The 15,397-nt window shown below is 43.5% G+C and overlaps 1 protein-coding gene across 1 annotated transcript in view; it reads left to right on the top strand.

The window, feature by feature from the left end:
• Window positions 1-15,161, top strand: part of LOC147710450 (ficolin-1-like) — a 242,905-nt gene extending 227,744 nt beyond the window's left edge. The window contains exons 8-9 of the mRNA XM_086921139.1: window positions 900-1,034; window positions 14,504-15,161. Of these exons, the coding sequence (XP_086777265.1) occupies window positions 900-1,034; window positions 14,504-14,751 (383 nt within the window). The 3' untranslated portion in view covers window positions 14,752-15,161. The remainder of the gene's footprint in view (window positions 1-899; window positions 1,035-14,503) is intronic.
• Window positions 15,162-15,397: the final 236 nt, after the last annotated feature.

Below are 15,397 nucleotides of genomic sequence, written 5' to 3'. Positions count from 1 at the left end.
TATCTTAGCCCCATACTGTTCCGCTAGATAAACCAGGGGGGTGATGTAAACATTGAACAGTAAGGGGCTAAGAGTGGAGCCCTGGGGGACCCCCGTGAGAAGTGGGAGTGAAAGTGTAAGAGTAAATTACATGTGTAAATTACTCAAAAGGGCACTTCCCCTTTCTGAATAGTCCCTGCAGTTTGTGACTAGTCCTAAGGCCAGTCAGTTTGGTGGAGAGATGTAAGTATGACTTTGGGGTAAATGTACACTTATATTTTGTGAATAGCCAACCAATAGTAAAGTTGAGTAAGAGAGTAAAATACTTAAAAGGTTGTTACCTTTGTGGATCAAGCCCACAATGTGTTGCATTTCACTTAGCAAATATCTTGAGTTATGCCATTAAGGCATACTTGTGTTTAATATCATTAAAGTGTTATACTATTGCACGGTGATGCCACTGACAAATGTCCTTAGGTTGTGATTCTTCACCTAGCAAGGCATCATGCACATTGTAGTGTAACGTCTATGACAAAAATCAAAGTAACAATAGATGGGATCAAAGTTATTTGCTTCAATTTGTGATTAAATTAAGGGAATCCTGCCATTTAATTCTGAGACCTCACTTCTGAAATCTCTTTTCATAAAATAATAAGGTACAGTAAAACTCAAAGGTAACAAAAACAAGGTCTTAAGAGAGATGGCCCAAACCCAAGATCAAGAAAGTAAGTGTCGGTCTGCTTTGGCAGTTATATGTACTGGAGGTTTATGCCACGGTTATTTGTGCATAACATCTGATCAGACACTGAACATATTGCTTTATATCTTACAATAGAGCATTCTGTTATTTTGAGAGATTAACGAGGCTGACATGTGACTTTGAGTATTATTTACTGAATATTCTTCTCATGTTTTAACAGGGAATTATGAGCTTCGCATTGATCTTCATGATTTTGAAAAAAAACACCATTTTGCTACATACAGCTCCTTCAAAATCGGCAGTGAATCTGAAAAATATCAACTAACATATGAGGCTTTTACAGCTGGTAATGCAGGTGAGCAGTTCTGGAGTCAGTAGGTGGGAAATTCAATAAAAAACAAACAACTCTAAAAAGGAGCACCAAAAACGTGGTTGTTTTCTAATTCAATTATTGTTGGAGATTAATGTGCAAAGAAGACAATCTTAGACACCTTTGAGCATTAGCACCCTTTACAAAAAGTTAATTAATTAATTAATTCATTCATTTATTCATTCAAAACCACCTCTTTCTCCCAGTCAATATCTTACAACCACTTTTACAAGGGAAGAGATGTGGTCTAGTTGCTAAGCTACTAAACTTTGAACCTAGGTGCCTGACTTCTAATTTTGGTTTTACACTTGCCTGGGAAAACCCCTAATGGGGTCATTTAGAGTTTAGTGAATGCAGACTATCCACCAAAAAACAGTGACTGCCCTACCAACCAAAAACTTACAGTTCCTCCACCCCAAGATATGTATCTTCAAGATACATAGACGTTGATGTGGCGTTAGGAATACTAGATCTCTATTACTAATAAGTGATGCTATTTCTAACATGTGTCAACTGAGTGGCTGACTCGCTGTCTGTTTCAATATGAGTGGGTGTCTTAGTGGCTGTATGGATGTGTGACTGGGTATGTGAGTGGCTGAATAGATGTGTAAGAGAATTTGTGAGTGGCTGTATAGATGTCAGTGGGTTTGTGATTGGCTGCATAGGTCTGTCAGTGGGTGTGTGAGTGGCTGTCTAGGACTGTCAGTGGGTGTGTGAGAGGCCGCATGCATCTGTGAATGGATGGCTGTGTTGGATTTTGGATGTATGAGTGGCTGTGTCAGTGGTTGTATGGATTTATGAGTGGTTGTATGGGTGTGTGTGTGTGGTTGTATGGATGTGTGAAAGGGTCTGTGAGTTGTACATTAGTGTGTGAGTAGTTGTATCAGTGTATGACTTGGTGTTTGAGTAAATTGGGTGTATGAGTGAGTCTCCAAGTGGTTGTGTGAGTATGTGAGTGGGTGTGTGAGTGGTCGTATGGGTGTGTGAGTGATTGTATGGATCTATAAGTGGGTGTGTGAGTGGTTGTGTGGGTGTATGAGTGGGTGTGTAAGCGGTTGTATGTGTCTATGAGTGACTGTGTGAGTGGTTGTGTGAATGGGTGTGTGAGTTGTATGGATATGCGAGTGGGTGTGTGAGTGATTGTGTGGGTGTGTGAGGGGATGTGTGAGTTGTTCTGTGGATGATCCCATCAGTGATATAATTTGAGAAGTCATAAGTGAGGCCATCAGTGATGTCACTGACCCTGTCATGAGTGGTGTAACATGTGAGGTCATGAGCAGTGCATTGTGGGGCCGTAAGTTATAGTTAGCTCAAGTAACTACAACTGCCAAATTTCTATGGTTTTGTGTGTGTGTGCAATCTAAGTCTAACTATAACGTCCTTGTAACTTTGTTTTTTTTCAGTGCATTTCTAAGGTTTTTTTTTTATTCTATTTCCCAACTACACCATTCCTGTAACATTTGTTTTTTTCTGTGAATTTCTATCTTTTTCTAAATGTTATTTCCTTACTATAACATCCTTGTAACCTTTGGTTTTTTGAGAGAATTTTGAAGGTTTTTTACATTGTATTTCCTAACTGTAACCTGTAACCTTTCAGAGTTGGTGTGTGAGTAGCTTTTAGGTCGGTGAGTGGATGTGTGAGTGGCTGTATGGGTCTGTGAGTGGCTGTGTGAGTGGTGTTGTGGGTGCATGAGTAGGTGTGTGAGTAAATGTATGGGTCAGTGAATGGGTGTATGTATGGCTGTAAGGGTCAGTGATTGGGTGTGTGGATGGCTGTATGAGTCTGTGAGTGGGTGTGTGAGTGTCTGTACAGGTGTAATTGTGAGGGTGTGTAAGTGGGTATGTGAGTGGATTTGTGAGTCAGTGAGTGGTTGTGTGAATGGCTGTATGGGTCTGTCAGTGGGTTTGTGGGTAGGTGTGTTGGTGTGTGAGTGGGTTTGTGAGTCACTGTGTGGGTCTGTGAGTGGGTGTGTGAGTGGCTGTATGGGTGTGTGAGTAGGTGTGTGAATGGCTGTATGGGTCTGTAAGCGAGTGTGTGAGTGGCTGTATGAATGTGTGAGTGGTTTTGTGGGTATGTGAGCAGGTGTGCAAGAAGCTGTATGTGTCTGTGAGTAGGTGAGGGATTGGCTATGTGGGTCTGTGAGTGGGTGTGTGAGTGACTGTATGGGTCTGTGAGTGGTTTTGTGCATGTGTGAGTGGGTGTGTGGGTGACTGTATGGGTGTATGAGTGACTGTGTGGGTCTGTGAGTGGACATAAGAGTGGGTGAATGGGTATGTGAGTGAGTGTCAGAGTGTCTGGGCAGGTGTGTCAGTTGCTGTATGAGTGATTGCGCTAGAACAAAACCTCCCCTGCCCCTTTGCCCAACAAGAGTCCACAGTTTTACCCAAAATGTGTGCCCAACTGGAGTACTTTCTACTGGTTAATTAGTAAATGCTTACTCGTTGGGTAAATGTCTAGTGCATATTCTACACTACGGCTGCATAATGGGCCACAAGGAAATGACTCCAGTGACCTGTGCATTTAATTTCGGCAATGTGATTTTTTCTCAAGCGTCTTCTTTCAGAAATCTGTGATACCATAAATTCTCTTATAAAGGAGACAAGACTACAAAAAGGTGAATTTCCACCAAACAAGGTTACTTCCTCTTAACTTTCTTAAGTAGTGCTACTTTATTTGGTGGAGATGTCCTCATAATCATTGTATCAAGAAGGCGTCACCATAGTTTGCTCTTCACAAATACGGATTTACATTTACTCATCACAGTCACTACTGATTTCGCGCCGATAGATCAACTATGCATTCACGTCCATGAAGGATTTCAGATCGGTCTTTAAAGTGGAATTGCAGAGAAAACACACTTGCTTTGCTTTTGCCAAGCCCAAGAAGTATCAATACAGAATGGATGGGGGGGCTGTGCAATCAATTTTGGCCCCGGTGACCCCATCCCCAGGGACTGGCCACTTGATGCTGGGTGCCTTGGAGTCCACCCAGGGCACCCAGTGTGCGCTGTTGGGGACTGCGGGAGGAGCCCCAATGCCCCTGCCGGCTCCCTGCCTTAATCAGGAGCCGGCATTGCTCCTGCATGCACCGAGGAGAAAAAAATGCTGCTCCCTGTGTGATTATGAAATTGACAGATGAGATATTCTGTTACAAACATGACCGGTATCCCGTCCTCTGTATTACAAGTGCCATAGGAGATAACAGAATCTTTTCTTTTTGCAGGCCCTGCCCAGGGCGTTGGTAGTCCCCAGAAAACTGTCCGGCTGGGGCCTTGTGGCCCCTCTCCCCATTAACAGTATGGTCCTGCCTCAGGGAATGGTCATTCCTGGGGCCAAAAATTGCTAGTGGTAAGTCCTGACTCTTTGTCCCTATTTTTCTCTTTCGATCCTCCCAGGGAGCAGGGACTAAGTACTGTGTCTTTACAATTTGGTTGTTTGGAAGACATTTTATTCAATTTGTTTCCTGCTTGTGTTACTATTTGCGGGTGTTCAGCATTCGTCCCTCCCACCTCCTCCTGCTCGTGTTTGGCAAAGCCTGTGTTTTCACTTGCTACAGCTCCCTTGTAAACAGGGCTGTAAAACATGTTCTTATCTCCTCACATTTGCAAAGCATTCAAAGACCGAGATTAAATGTCAGCTTGTTCTAAAATTGCCGAACCTGTCAGCGTTGTGGTGATCGGCCCGCTGTCTGTCACGTTCCTTCAGCTGTTGCTTCTCCTCCCATGAAAGCTTGGTCATTTTTTCTAGGCAAGGGGAGGTCGTGATTTGCCCAGAATCACAGGATGTTGAGCCGACGTTGATTGTAGAAGGTTCACTTGCTAAATACAAGAAATCTTGCTGTGTTCATGCCACAGTTTCCATTTGCCTGACTCTGGTACGGCCATCATCATTCTCGCGAGAGGTATAGCACCCTTTCACTTCGAAGTCACAAATGCTCCCAGAAACTCGGGGCAGTGGCGAGGACCAGACATTTGCGTCTTATAGTACTCGCCTCTCAGTCTTTTGACCCGGAAGCACCTGGTGCCCGCTTCCTTTTGGTGGAAGAAATAAGATGGCGGTTGCGGTGCAAGCTTTGCAAGAGCAGCTGAAAAGGCTAAAGAAAGTGTCAAAAACATGGATGAAAAGATCTGAGAGGTAACTGGGTGAGATCCTAATGATCTGAGGCACGGCTCTATTCTTTGGTGGGGGAGGCTGCGTCATTTCTTGTTGGCTTGATCTGCGAATGGGACGGCAGTGACTAACCCTCGAGCTTTTGTGTGTGTTCAGAGGGAGGAGAACCATTCACATGGACCAGATTAATAAATGCTTTCAACACAAACTTAATTACACACACTTATTTGTTAAGGTGTCCTTACATTTCAAAAGGATTAATTTGTTCTGCACAACTCTCAGATTTCCCAGGTTCATGTGTACCTAGCTCATCCAGAACAGGTGTTTAGTGTGCATTATGGGACTTGTAGTCCTAGTTTTATGGTAGGACAACAGATTCCACAATGCAAAGTAAAACCTCCTGGACTGGATAAATTGCATGAGCACGGAAGCCTGAGAGCTCTGATGCAGTAGGATTTTGGGTAAAGTGTTCCACAAGCAGATTCCCATATAAATTATATACAGCTCCCTATGTTTGCTTTCCAAAGGCAAGTGGGTGTAAAAGCCCTGTAGTAGCTGAGTGGTCTACACTAGGCATGAGCGAATTTTGCGGATCTCGCGTTCGCGAATTTTGCGGATTTGCGGATTCGCAATCCGCAAAATCCGCGAATTCCCGCGAATTTGCGGATTTTTTTTTTTTGTGTTCGCCCGTGTTTCTGCCAGTTTGCGAGGGTTTTGTACACTTTCGCAAATTGCGAACTTACCTGTCGGGTCGCAAGTTTCGCAAACTTGTTGTTTCTACGTGTCCAGCCTGTTTGGGACACTCTTCTTCATCACTGCCACTCTCTGTCACCACTGCCACTCTCTGACTACTCATGCCACCCTCTGGCCCACCCATGCCACCCTCTGTTTCATCACCACACCCTCTGGTTGTCCAGTGTACATTATTTTCGGCAAAGCAAAGCACACCTTCCCTGCCTCAAGTGACCTGAATTAATTTGGGGCTGATTAATGTGTCACAGAATATTTTTTTAGCTGGCACCTGCTTCCTTAGTGCGCCCTGATTAGTGATCTTTTGCACTTGCTAAGTGCTTTCATTGATGCATAATTAGTTACAACACCTGCCCTGCCCCAACTGACAATAATGAATTAGGGGCTGATTAATGGATTTTAACTTCCAGCCTGGCTCCTGCTTGTCTCCCTTAGCTGTAATTCAGGACCTTTGTGGCATATGTGTAACTATTCTGAGGTTCAGAGCAGGGTCACATAATAGTTTCAACTGGCAACTGAACTCTGGAGGGGCCCCTCAGGAAGTTCTACAGGAAATGGCTACTAATGATGAGCCTGAACTTTTGAACCTGGTAAGTAGTTACTTTCAGTTTTGCTAAGATCGTATTTCTGCAATTTTGCACTTATTCGCGGGGCGCGAACTCACGCGAACAGTGCGAGCAAAATCCGCTGCTCGCGGATTTGCGGATTTTGCGGGAGATTCGCAAATCTCGCGGATTGCGGATTTCCCGAAAATCCGCAAAATCCGCGAGCGGAACGGATTTTCCGCCCACCCCTAGTCTACACCTACTTCATTTACAATGGAGGGGCAGTGCTGAAACCACTTCATTTCAATCCAACCTTCAACTTGCAGCCAGTGTATCCTCTGCTGCCATTGGAGACTCTTGCTTACCGATGCCATAGGTAGTATCAGTTGTGGCATTTTGAACACCTTGAAGCTATCTGATCGATTCTTTTAGGCCACCAGATAGAGTACGATTACCATAGTCTAACCATGAATTTACCAGTGCACTTACAATCAAAAATGTTAGGAGGGGAGTGATAAACTGGCCCAACTTTTCTCAGAAGTGAGTGGCTTTGAGGAGTAGAATCATCTTAGGGAAAGCTTTTCTATTTTTGTTTTTTATTGGTGTGTCCCATTTTCCTTTAGTAGCTAAAGTTTGATCATGGTGTGACCCAGTCACCTTCTTCAAAGTTATCATGTTGGTTATTGCTTAAAATTGATTAGCCTAGCATGCAGGGCCTATTTTCACGTGCCAACAGACGCACGTGCTCCAAGAGTCCATCTCGGTGCTCATACTTAACCTCTACTGCTTAGGTCTTACTACTTCATAATCATTCAGACTCACTTTATGTGGCATCATTAGATTATTTTTCCGAAAATGATGACCTGGTCACACCTACGTGAACCCATGGCTGTGTTCTGCAGACCTCATCAAAGTTACGGGCCAGAGAGTTCAAATTCCTGAGGTAGAGTATAATATTGCAAATGTTAAGGACCTGTTCATTTGCTTTAAAATAACCCTTGTTATTTTGACAAAATCATTAAAGCTGTCATTGAATACTCTGCCTGTTGGCACCACTTCAGCTTTAAGTACGCAAGAAACGTACGATCATCTACAAACAAGGTTATACATCATTTATGCTTTGGTTTCTGGGTATCATAATCAACAACAAAAATAATCTACAAACAAACAGCCAAAGTGCATGAGAGCAGGTGCTTACATGAACAGGAAATTCCGACAAACCCATAACTATGCGGAAAATGCTGCAGCTGTAAAATTGCATTATTCCAGTGGTCCTGTCTGTAAGATAGGCTGCCACAAAACTGATTTAATGCTTTCAAAGAATACCTTTTAGTAGTAGGTAGGTAAGTAAGTAAAGGTTTATTTCTGTGTGTGCAGACCACAACAATTTACTAGCAATCTCGTGCAAATCTTTATATAAGTCTGTTGAAAGAACACTTTGCAAAGCTTAACACCATTTGATCACCTCTCAAAAAGAATATATCTATTGGTGTCACCATGAAACTTCTAGTGACTCCATAACTTAAAGTTTGTACTCTCTTTATGTGAGAAGTGCCTGGCATATGATGTCCACTAGTTCTAGTGGGCACCTTGCACCAGTCTAATCGACCCTTATTGATGGTGGTTGTAAAGTAAACCTTATAGAAAGCTATCCTAGTGGTAACGTGGACCAGCAGTCATCAGGCTACGGCTTCGTAGGCGATGTTAAGCAAGTTGTTTTACCAATTATAATCCCTTGAGTACCAAAGGAAAGGACACCACACAAGGTATATATCAAATATATATGTATTTATTCTAAACACAACCCCTCTGCACTCTTTATGAGGTCATAGTTAAAAGTACAATATAAGTTACTCAATTAGCATACGCTAAGTTGCACAGTATACGTTTTGCCCTAGGGGCCTCACAAACCATATACTAAAATAGTGGTGTAAGAACCACGTCTGAGCTAGAAAGTAGGCCTAGGGCCTAGGGAATCGCTGGGGCTACTCTAAACAACCAAAGGTTAGGAAGTAGTAGGCCCACGGGAGACGCGTGCAGTGTCTAAACACAGCCGCGAGTTACCATTGACTTTCTATGGGAAACGAAGAAGTTACAATCATACAATTTAAGGATACTTCTGGATGGACTACGATGAAACCCTTTTAGACTTAGACACTAGGAGGGCCAATACCCTCGAGACTACCAGAGTGCTCGTTTTACCTCACCCACAGAAGCCGGGTGCATAGGTGTCTTTTGATGTCGGGTTTCGTCGCCGATATCAATGGAGAGCTGCAAAGAAGTGCTGCAGGCGACCAGAGGAAAAGTGTCCGGGAGGATCCAAGGGTGGATCGAAGATCTGAAGAACCTAAAAGCAGAAGGGACAGAGTCTGTGTCACTTGCCAGTGGCCAGGATGGCGATGGAATGCTGCTAGCCAATGTTGGGTGATTTCAGGTGAAAAGGTGAAGCTTGTCTCTTCAGCCACGAGGTCCAGGAGGTGTCGACGACAACCAGGAGCTGGATTCGAGCTGTCCCACAAAGGATCTAGTTGACTGCGGTGTTGGTATCCAGATTGGACCCAACAAGTTTTGGAAAACGCAATCCACGCAGGATGTCGAGATTGGCTTTGGTGCAGACCAGCAAGGTCTGTGGGGCTTCTCCTTTGTAGGGAAGCTGGAGCAAGCCTGGAGCAACCAGGAAAGCAAGTTATATTCAAAATGGAGTCTTCCAGGGGCTCACTAGCCAATGAACTAGGAAACAGGAAGACGCATCAGGCTGAAATGCAAGAGCGGGCCCACGGGACACTCGTGGAGTGTGGAGGCCTGAGCTTCAGTGCAAATGATGCTCAGGGCTGGGGCTTCTTGTACCCCAATGCACAACAGCAAGATACATCGGGAGTCGATGCAGTTAGCAAAATGCAGGATTTCCCGGAGTTCCGGTCCCACGTCTCTCGTGTCGGCCATGGGTCTCAGCTTTGCTGGGAATGTCGTGCAGCATCAGAGATGTCTGGAAGTTTGTGTCTGTGTTGCAGATTCTTCGGTATCCGACGGGAGCCTCGAAAATGCAGACTGACAAAGTTGCTGTTGGTACCTGTTTGAACAGGGTTGTCACTCCTTGACCACAAGTAAGATATCTTCTGTCTTCCAGTCAAAATGGAACGTCGAAGGCCCAGGATTTATGTTTCAAAGTTTCGTCCAGGGTAATCTGAAGTCCTAGGGACACAGCTCCTATACTTATACTAAGTGTAGGGATTGGACTACCTGTAAGGTCCCTCCTATGGGTGGACCTGGGAAGGGGTGGTTACACCCCTTTCCTTTTGTCCAGTTTCACGCCAGAGCTGGGGCAGGGTGCCCCAGCAACCGGTTTGAACTGGGAAATGCATGGAGCACCTGGTGTGGCCCAGGCAGTGTCTGGAAAGCGTTCACTGAATGCAGCCCTCCCCGCTCAAATACACTAAAGCCTGTCTGGGGAGGTGCCAGCACCTCCTTGGACAGGAAACCTATTGTCCAGGCCTCCCCTGCTGGAGTTTTATCCAGCAGCAGGAGGGCAGACTCGTGTCTGTGGAAGCAGCATCCATTTTATGATGCTGAGGCTCTGTTTAACTTTAACCGGATTTACCAGTAACTACATGTCTTCTCCCTCTAGAAGGGTGGAATTCTACCCCCGCCACCAGGACTGGCAGGGGTGAGGGGTAGTATTCCAAAGTGTTTGACACCTTACACGACATGTTTTGATAAAGCCAAACCAAAGTTAGCATTAGCCGCGAGGATTATAATGCACTTAAGACTATATGGCATGGCTATATCATAGAACAGCTATAAGGAGATGGTTCCGAAAGTTGCAGAGGGGCTCAGCTCATGCTAGGGCACCCTCTCACATAAAACCAAGCACTCTACCTTTAGGGTTGTCGAGGTCTGCCTTAGGAGTGGCTTATAGGTGTATATGTGTGTATATATATATATATATATATATATATATATATATATATATATATATATATATATATATATATATAGATAGATAGATAGATAGATAGATAGATAGATAGATAGATAGATAGATAGATAGATAGATAGATAGATAGATAGATAGATAGATATAGGTATACTATATCTAAGTAAGAGGTGATTACACCACCTTACCCAGGCTGTGTGAACAGACCTGTGGTGTCAGCTTGGAAGGCAAACCAGGGGTGGCACAATACATGCTGCAGCCCCTGGTAGGCCTAGGGTGTACCTATGCCCTGGGTACATAGAGTACACTATACAGGGGCTCACAAGGGTTACCCAGTAACCAATCTGGTATGTACCTAAAGTAAATGGTATCAATTTAGAGAGAGAACAGCTAGGCTGTGGGCCTGATTAGCAGGGCCACAACCAGACTAAAGTCGAAAAACCAGAGAATCACAGCAAAAAGTGGGGGTAACCATAGGAAGCAGACCCTACTCTCCTACACTTTAAAGCAGCCTTTAGATTTGGTGACTAACAAATTACATACATTTCTTTCAGGTAACACATACTCTGATGAGGAGGCCTGTTTCTTCTTTAGCTCTCTGTCCATGGATAGCATCCATATTCCAGAGGAGAAGGTGTTATGTGAGAGCTATTGTTTTCCGTTTACAAATAGACAGGCACAACATCCTCAGGCCTATGCCCTGATGAAGGTGAAAAGTGATGTGGGCTCTTTCGACCCAGGTGAAGTCGGTGCAGCGGCACTGGGGCAATAATATGAGGGACCACTGCACCCCAATTATGGCTGTGTTACCAGCAAAAAGGGAGAAAACCCCTTTTCCTTGTTAGCATAAGGCCCAGGTCCCCCTTGCTGTGAAGGGAACAGGTCCCAAGTAACACGGGGTGAGATGTGAGTTTTTTCTTTGTTTTTACACAAAGGGGCAGACAGCCTGCTTTGCGCCTCAGGTCTAGGATTGATGCTGCTGTGGAGTGGAATAGTGGAGGGGAGTAGGTGTCACTTGTGCCCTGTGCTTGATTTGAGCCAGTGGTTTCTGGTGCTCAGCACCGGCACTTAATTCCCAGCACCGGGGCTTACAGCTGTCTGCCACATGGTGGCGCTATCTGGCTAATTTAGGCATTAGCACAACAACAGCTATGTGTGATGGTTAGTAGCTGTGTTTGTACTGTCATTGCCACCTGGCAGGGGCAATGTGTAGTGCAAGCTGCAGTGGTCTCCCGAGCTGCACTTATTAGTTTACAAATTAATAAGCACTGCTTGCGCCACAGGGGCTGTGCCCTGGGGCCCAGAGTTGGGGGCGCCAACTAAACTCCAATTAGTGTTGTTATATTACTTTTCCCTCCTTAGTTAGGCCCCAGCAAACCATGTATGCCAGTGTTACTTTGGAACTGAAGCAGAGGAGACGCCTTAACTTAGGCCTCAGAGAGAAGGCAGAGCAGAGCATGGGGCAGGATGGAAGCCTATGTTTTCAACAAGGCCCAGAGGACACTGTCCACTTCTCTTGGCAGTCACTCTCACCAGTGAAGCAGGTTCAGTGCCACTGGGGCCCAGGCAGGGGTGTAACACAGGCACCTGTGGTGTGGGGGGCCCCCTCAGCACAACACTCTGGCTACAGAGATCCTGATTGAGCCCGGAGGGGGCCCCCCAAGTGCCTTGCAGGGAGGCCCCCTCAAGTTTTGTTACGCTAGTGGGCCCAGGAGTGTGAGGGATGGATTGCTTCACAATTATGATTGCCTTACTTTATAAGAGAGTCATAGCGGCTCATTTTCTTTGTTAGCATTAGGGTTGCTGGTACCCTTGCTACAAAGTCATGGGGAACACGTAAAACTTCATTTTAGTCTGAAAGGGACCCAGAATCGGTTTCAAGATTGGAGTGATGGCCAGGCATGATGGGGAAGGAGGGAAAGAGGCAGCGGACACAGCCATACGTAACATTAGTGCAGCTGGTGCAGTTGCATTGGGTCCCTAGATGGTAAGGGGCTCACAACACTCCAATTATGGGTAGTATTGTGTTTGGGTCAATCATTTTCTATTTTTGTGTCACATATTTGCTTTTTTATAAATCTCACAATTAGTGTGACCTAAATCAAATGCCTAAACCTTAATGAGCCACACTAGCTAATGCCTACAGGGAGCTGTCCATGAGCCTGTACACATTTATATACATATATAAATATATACATGTATATATATATTTATTTATTTATATATATATATATATATATATATATATATATATATATATATATATATATATATATATATCACAGCTTCAAACATCCACGGACCATCTGTCCGTAAAGAAAGCAGCACACGCAGGGGGTAGTTCCACGCTTAGATTTTATTCGGGATCTTCACAGCATACGACGCATTTCGCCAGAGGGCTTCATCAAGATATGCAAAGAGCGGAGGCGCTCGACTCATTTAAATAAAATATCATGCATCCACATTCAGAGTGGAGAACAAAAAAGGACTATACACTTATTGTTGAGAGGATCCGCCATCTTAAGATGGTGTATGTCAAATATAAGTTCAACCAGATCTTAAGTTAAACATATGTAATAATTGGTACAATACACAATCGTTATTACATGCCCCCACAAATAATGATGCATAGATGCTATGCTAGTGATACAGCCCATAATGGGCAACGATAGTTCGCCTTTCTCCCTCAAAAGTATTACGCCCTGGATGGGCACATCACCGAACAGGTCTAATGTGATCAGTTGATAGGTGCAGAATAAATATATATGATACTAGACACTATACAATATAATTGACATCGTAAACCATAATACTGTCGTGATGACCCCCTAGCTAGATACTAAAGGTGCATCATTGTACTAAAAATAAAGCACAATAACTCATACTATAGTGTCATAATCGCACCCATGCTCGGGATTACATTGATGAATACCCAACTCTCGCCCTGGATGGGCATAGATATAACACCTGTTCGGAGGTTCTCAAAATTAAGTTGGATGTCAAAACAATTCTATCGGTTCATAGGTTACAGTACAAAATTCTTAAATACCAGATTTCATCACAATTAATCAAAACAATGGAAGATACCAAACAAGAATACAGTGCCATGAGCCAACATTAGAAGTCCATCATTACCAAAAGTGCAGATAACTTAACCCAAATGAACCGAAAGCTCTTCATGCATATTGAGGCCATTGGGATGTTTACTCTGCAAGTCTATTATGAATCTGGACTCTAGCCGTCTAAGCTTAAGAAGGCGATCACCTCCCCTAATATTAGCCGGAACACTATCGAGACAGATGTAAGATAACAGATCCCTGTTACTATTATGCTTCTTTTCGAAGTGCCTTGCTACGGGGTAGGTGACATCTTTTTTGGCAATAGCACGCATGTGCTCTAATATTCTCAATTTAACGGCATTGGTGGTGCTACCGATGTAATTTAAACCACAAGGGCAGGTGAGACAGTAAATGGCATATGCTGTGGAACATGTCAGGAATTTAGTAATTTTTTTGGGTGTAGAGAGACCAGGTATCTTGAAAGTAAGCGTCCGCCTACTATATTTACAGGCCTTACATCGGCCACAGGGGTAGAAGCCATTTAGGACAGGAAGTTTAGGGATATTATAATATATATATATATATATATACATACATATATGTGTGTGTGTGTGCGTGTGTGTGTATTTGCTTTCCAGTATATTATAAATCCGTATGTAGTAAACTGTGTGTGGTGTGTGACGACATGAGACCTCCCCAAATAGCAAAGTTATCTATAAGTGATACATAATATTCTAATTAAATAGCAAAACTTTTATGTCTTGGATACGAATGAAATAATTAACCCAATTTATGGAAAATGCAGGCCAAGTATAGAAAACAAAATCCATGTATACTGATCAGTCTAGTGAAATAACTTATATGATGTTTTCATTTTTAACTCTTCGGAGAGCAGAAACTCCTCACCTTTGAAACCAAGTGTCTTGGGGAAGGCGGGCTTTGTGTGTGTGAGCACCTGTGTATCCGTTGGGTGTGTGTGTGCGTGTGTGTGTGCAAATACTTACTAGAATGTTAGTACTAGTTAAGCCATAAACTGTCCTCTTCCTTTTTTTACAGGAAATTCCCTTGATGTTCATCTGAACAAGCCATTCTCTACCAAAGACCAGGACAATGATTCTAATGCAGTTAGCTGTGCTGGGCTCTATAAGGGAGGCTGGTGGTACCACGACTGTCACCATGCCAATCTCAATGGACTGTACCTTGCCGGCACACACACCTCCTATGCAGATGGAATTAACTGGAGCTCGGGAAATGGATTCTACTATTCCTATAAATCATGTGAAATGAAGTTCCGGCCTGTGTAGACCTTTCACAACATTTAGTTACACTGATTAAACTCAATCCAATTCTGACGTTATTAACTGTGATTGAAGCTGTGTTTTTAGTAACATAACTTTCTTTAAATGAGTCTTGTTAAGTTCTGCTCCAATTTTTCTAAAACATAAATTACTTTTCCTGTAGTACAAATTAAGTGATCTGTAAATTTTCCAAATTGTACTGCAATATTGGATGATTTTTCCGGAGAAACGAGCGACTTCTCTGTTCTCTGTAACCTGAGTGAATTGCCTGCTAATGACTTCTCTGCGCCTTTGAATCACATCCCTCTTACCACGAAGGACGTAAATTTAACAGTGTGCAGGTTTCTGGTAACACTATGCATCTCTTTCTGTTAACACCATGTAAGTTCTCTGTAACAATGAGTTATTAACTTGTATCACTGTGTGACATTTTGTACAGTATATCTGAGTGATGGTAATATTGACAACCCTTTCATACGTCCCCCATCATTAAGAAAACAGCCTGTAACACTGAGCCTAAATTACCATAAAATACTGTTTGAGACTGACACGTATAACACTAGGGGCTAGATGTAGGTAGAATAGATTTACCGATTTTTAATTACCGAATTTTAGCGATTCGGTAATTAAAAATCGGTAAATTTAAGGGGTG

Source organism: Lissotriton vulgaris, chromosome 5 (genome assembly GCF_964263255.1).
Source record: "Lissotriton vulgaris chromosome 5, aLisVul1.2, whole genome shotgun sequence".
In the NCBI taxonomy this organism is placed as follows: Eukaryota; Metazoa; Chordata; class Amphibia; order Caudata; family Salamandridae; genus Lissotriton; species Lissotriton vulgaris.
This window is presented reverse-complemented; position numbering and strand designations above follow the sequence as displayed.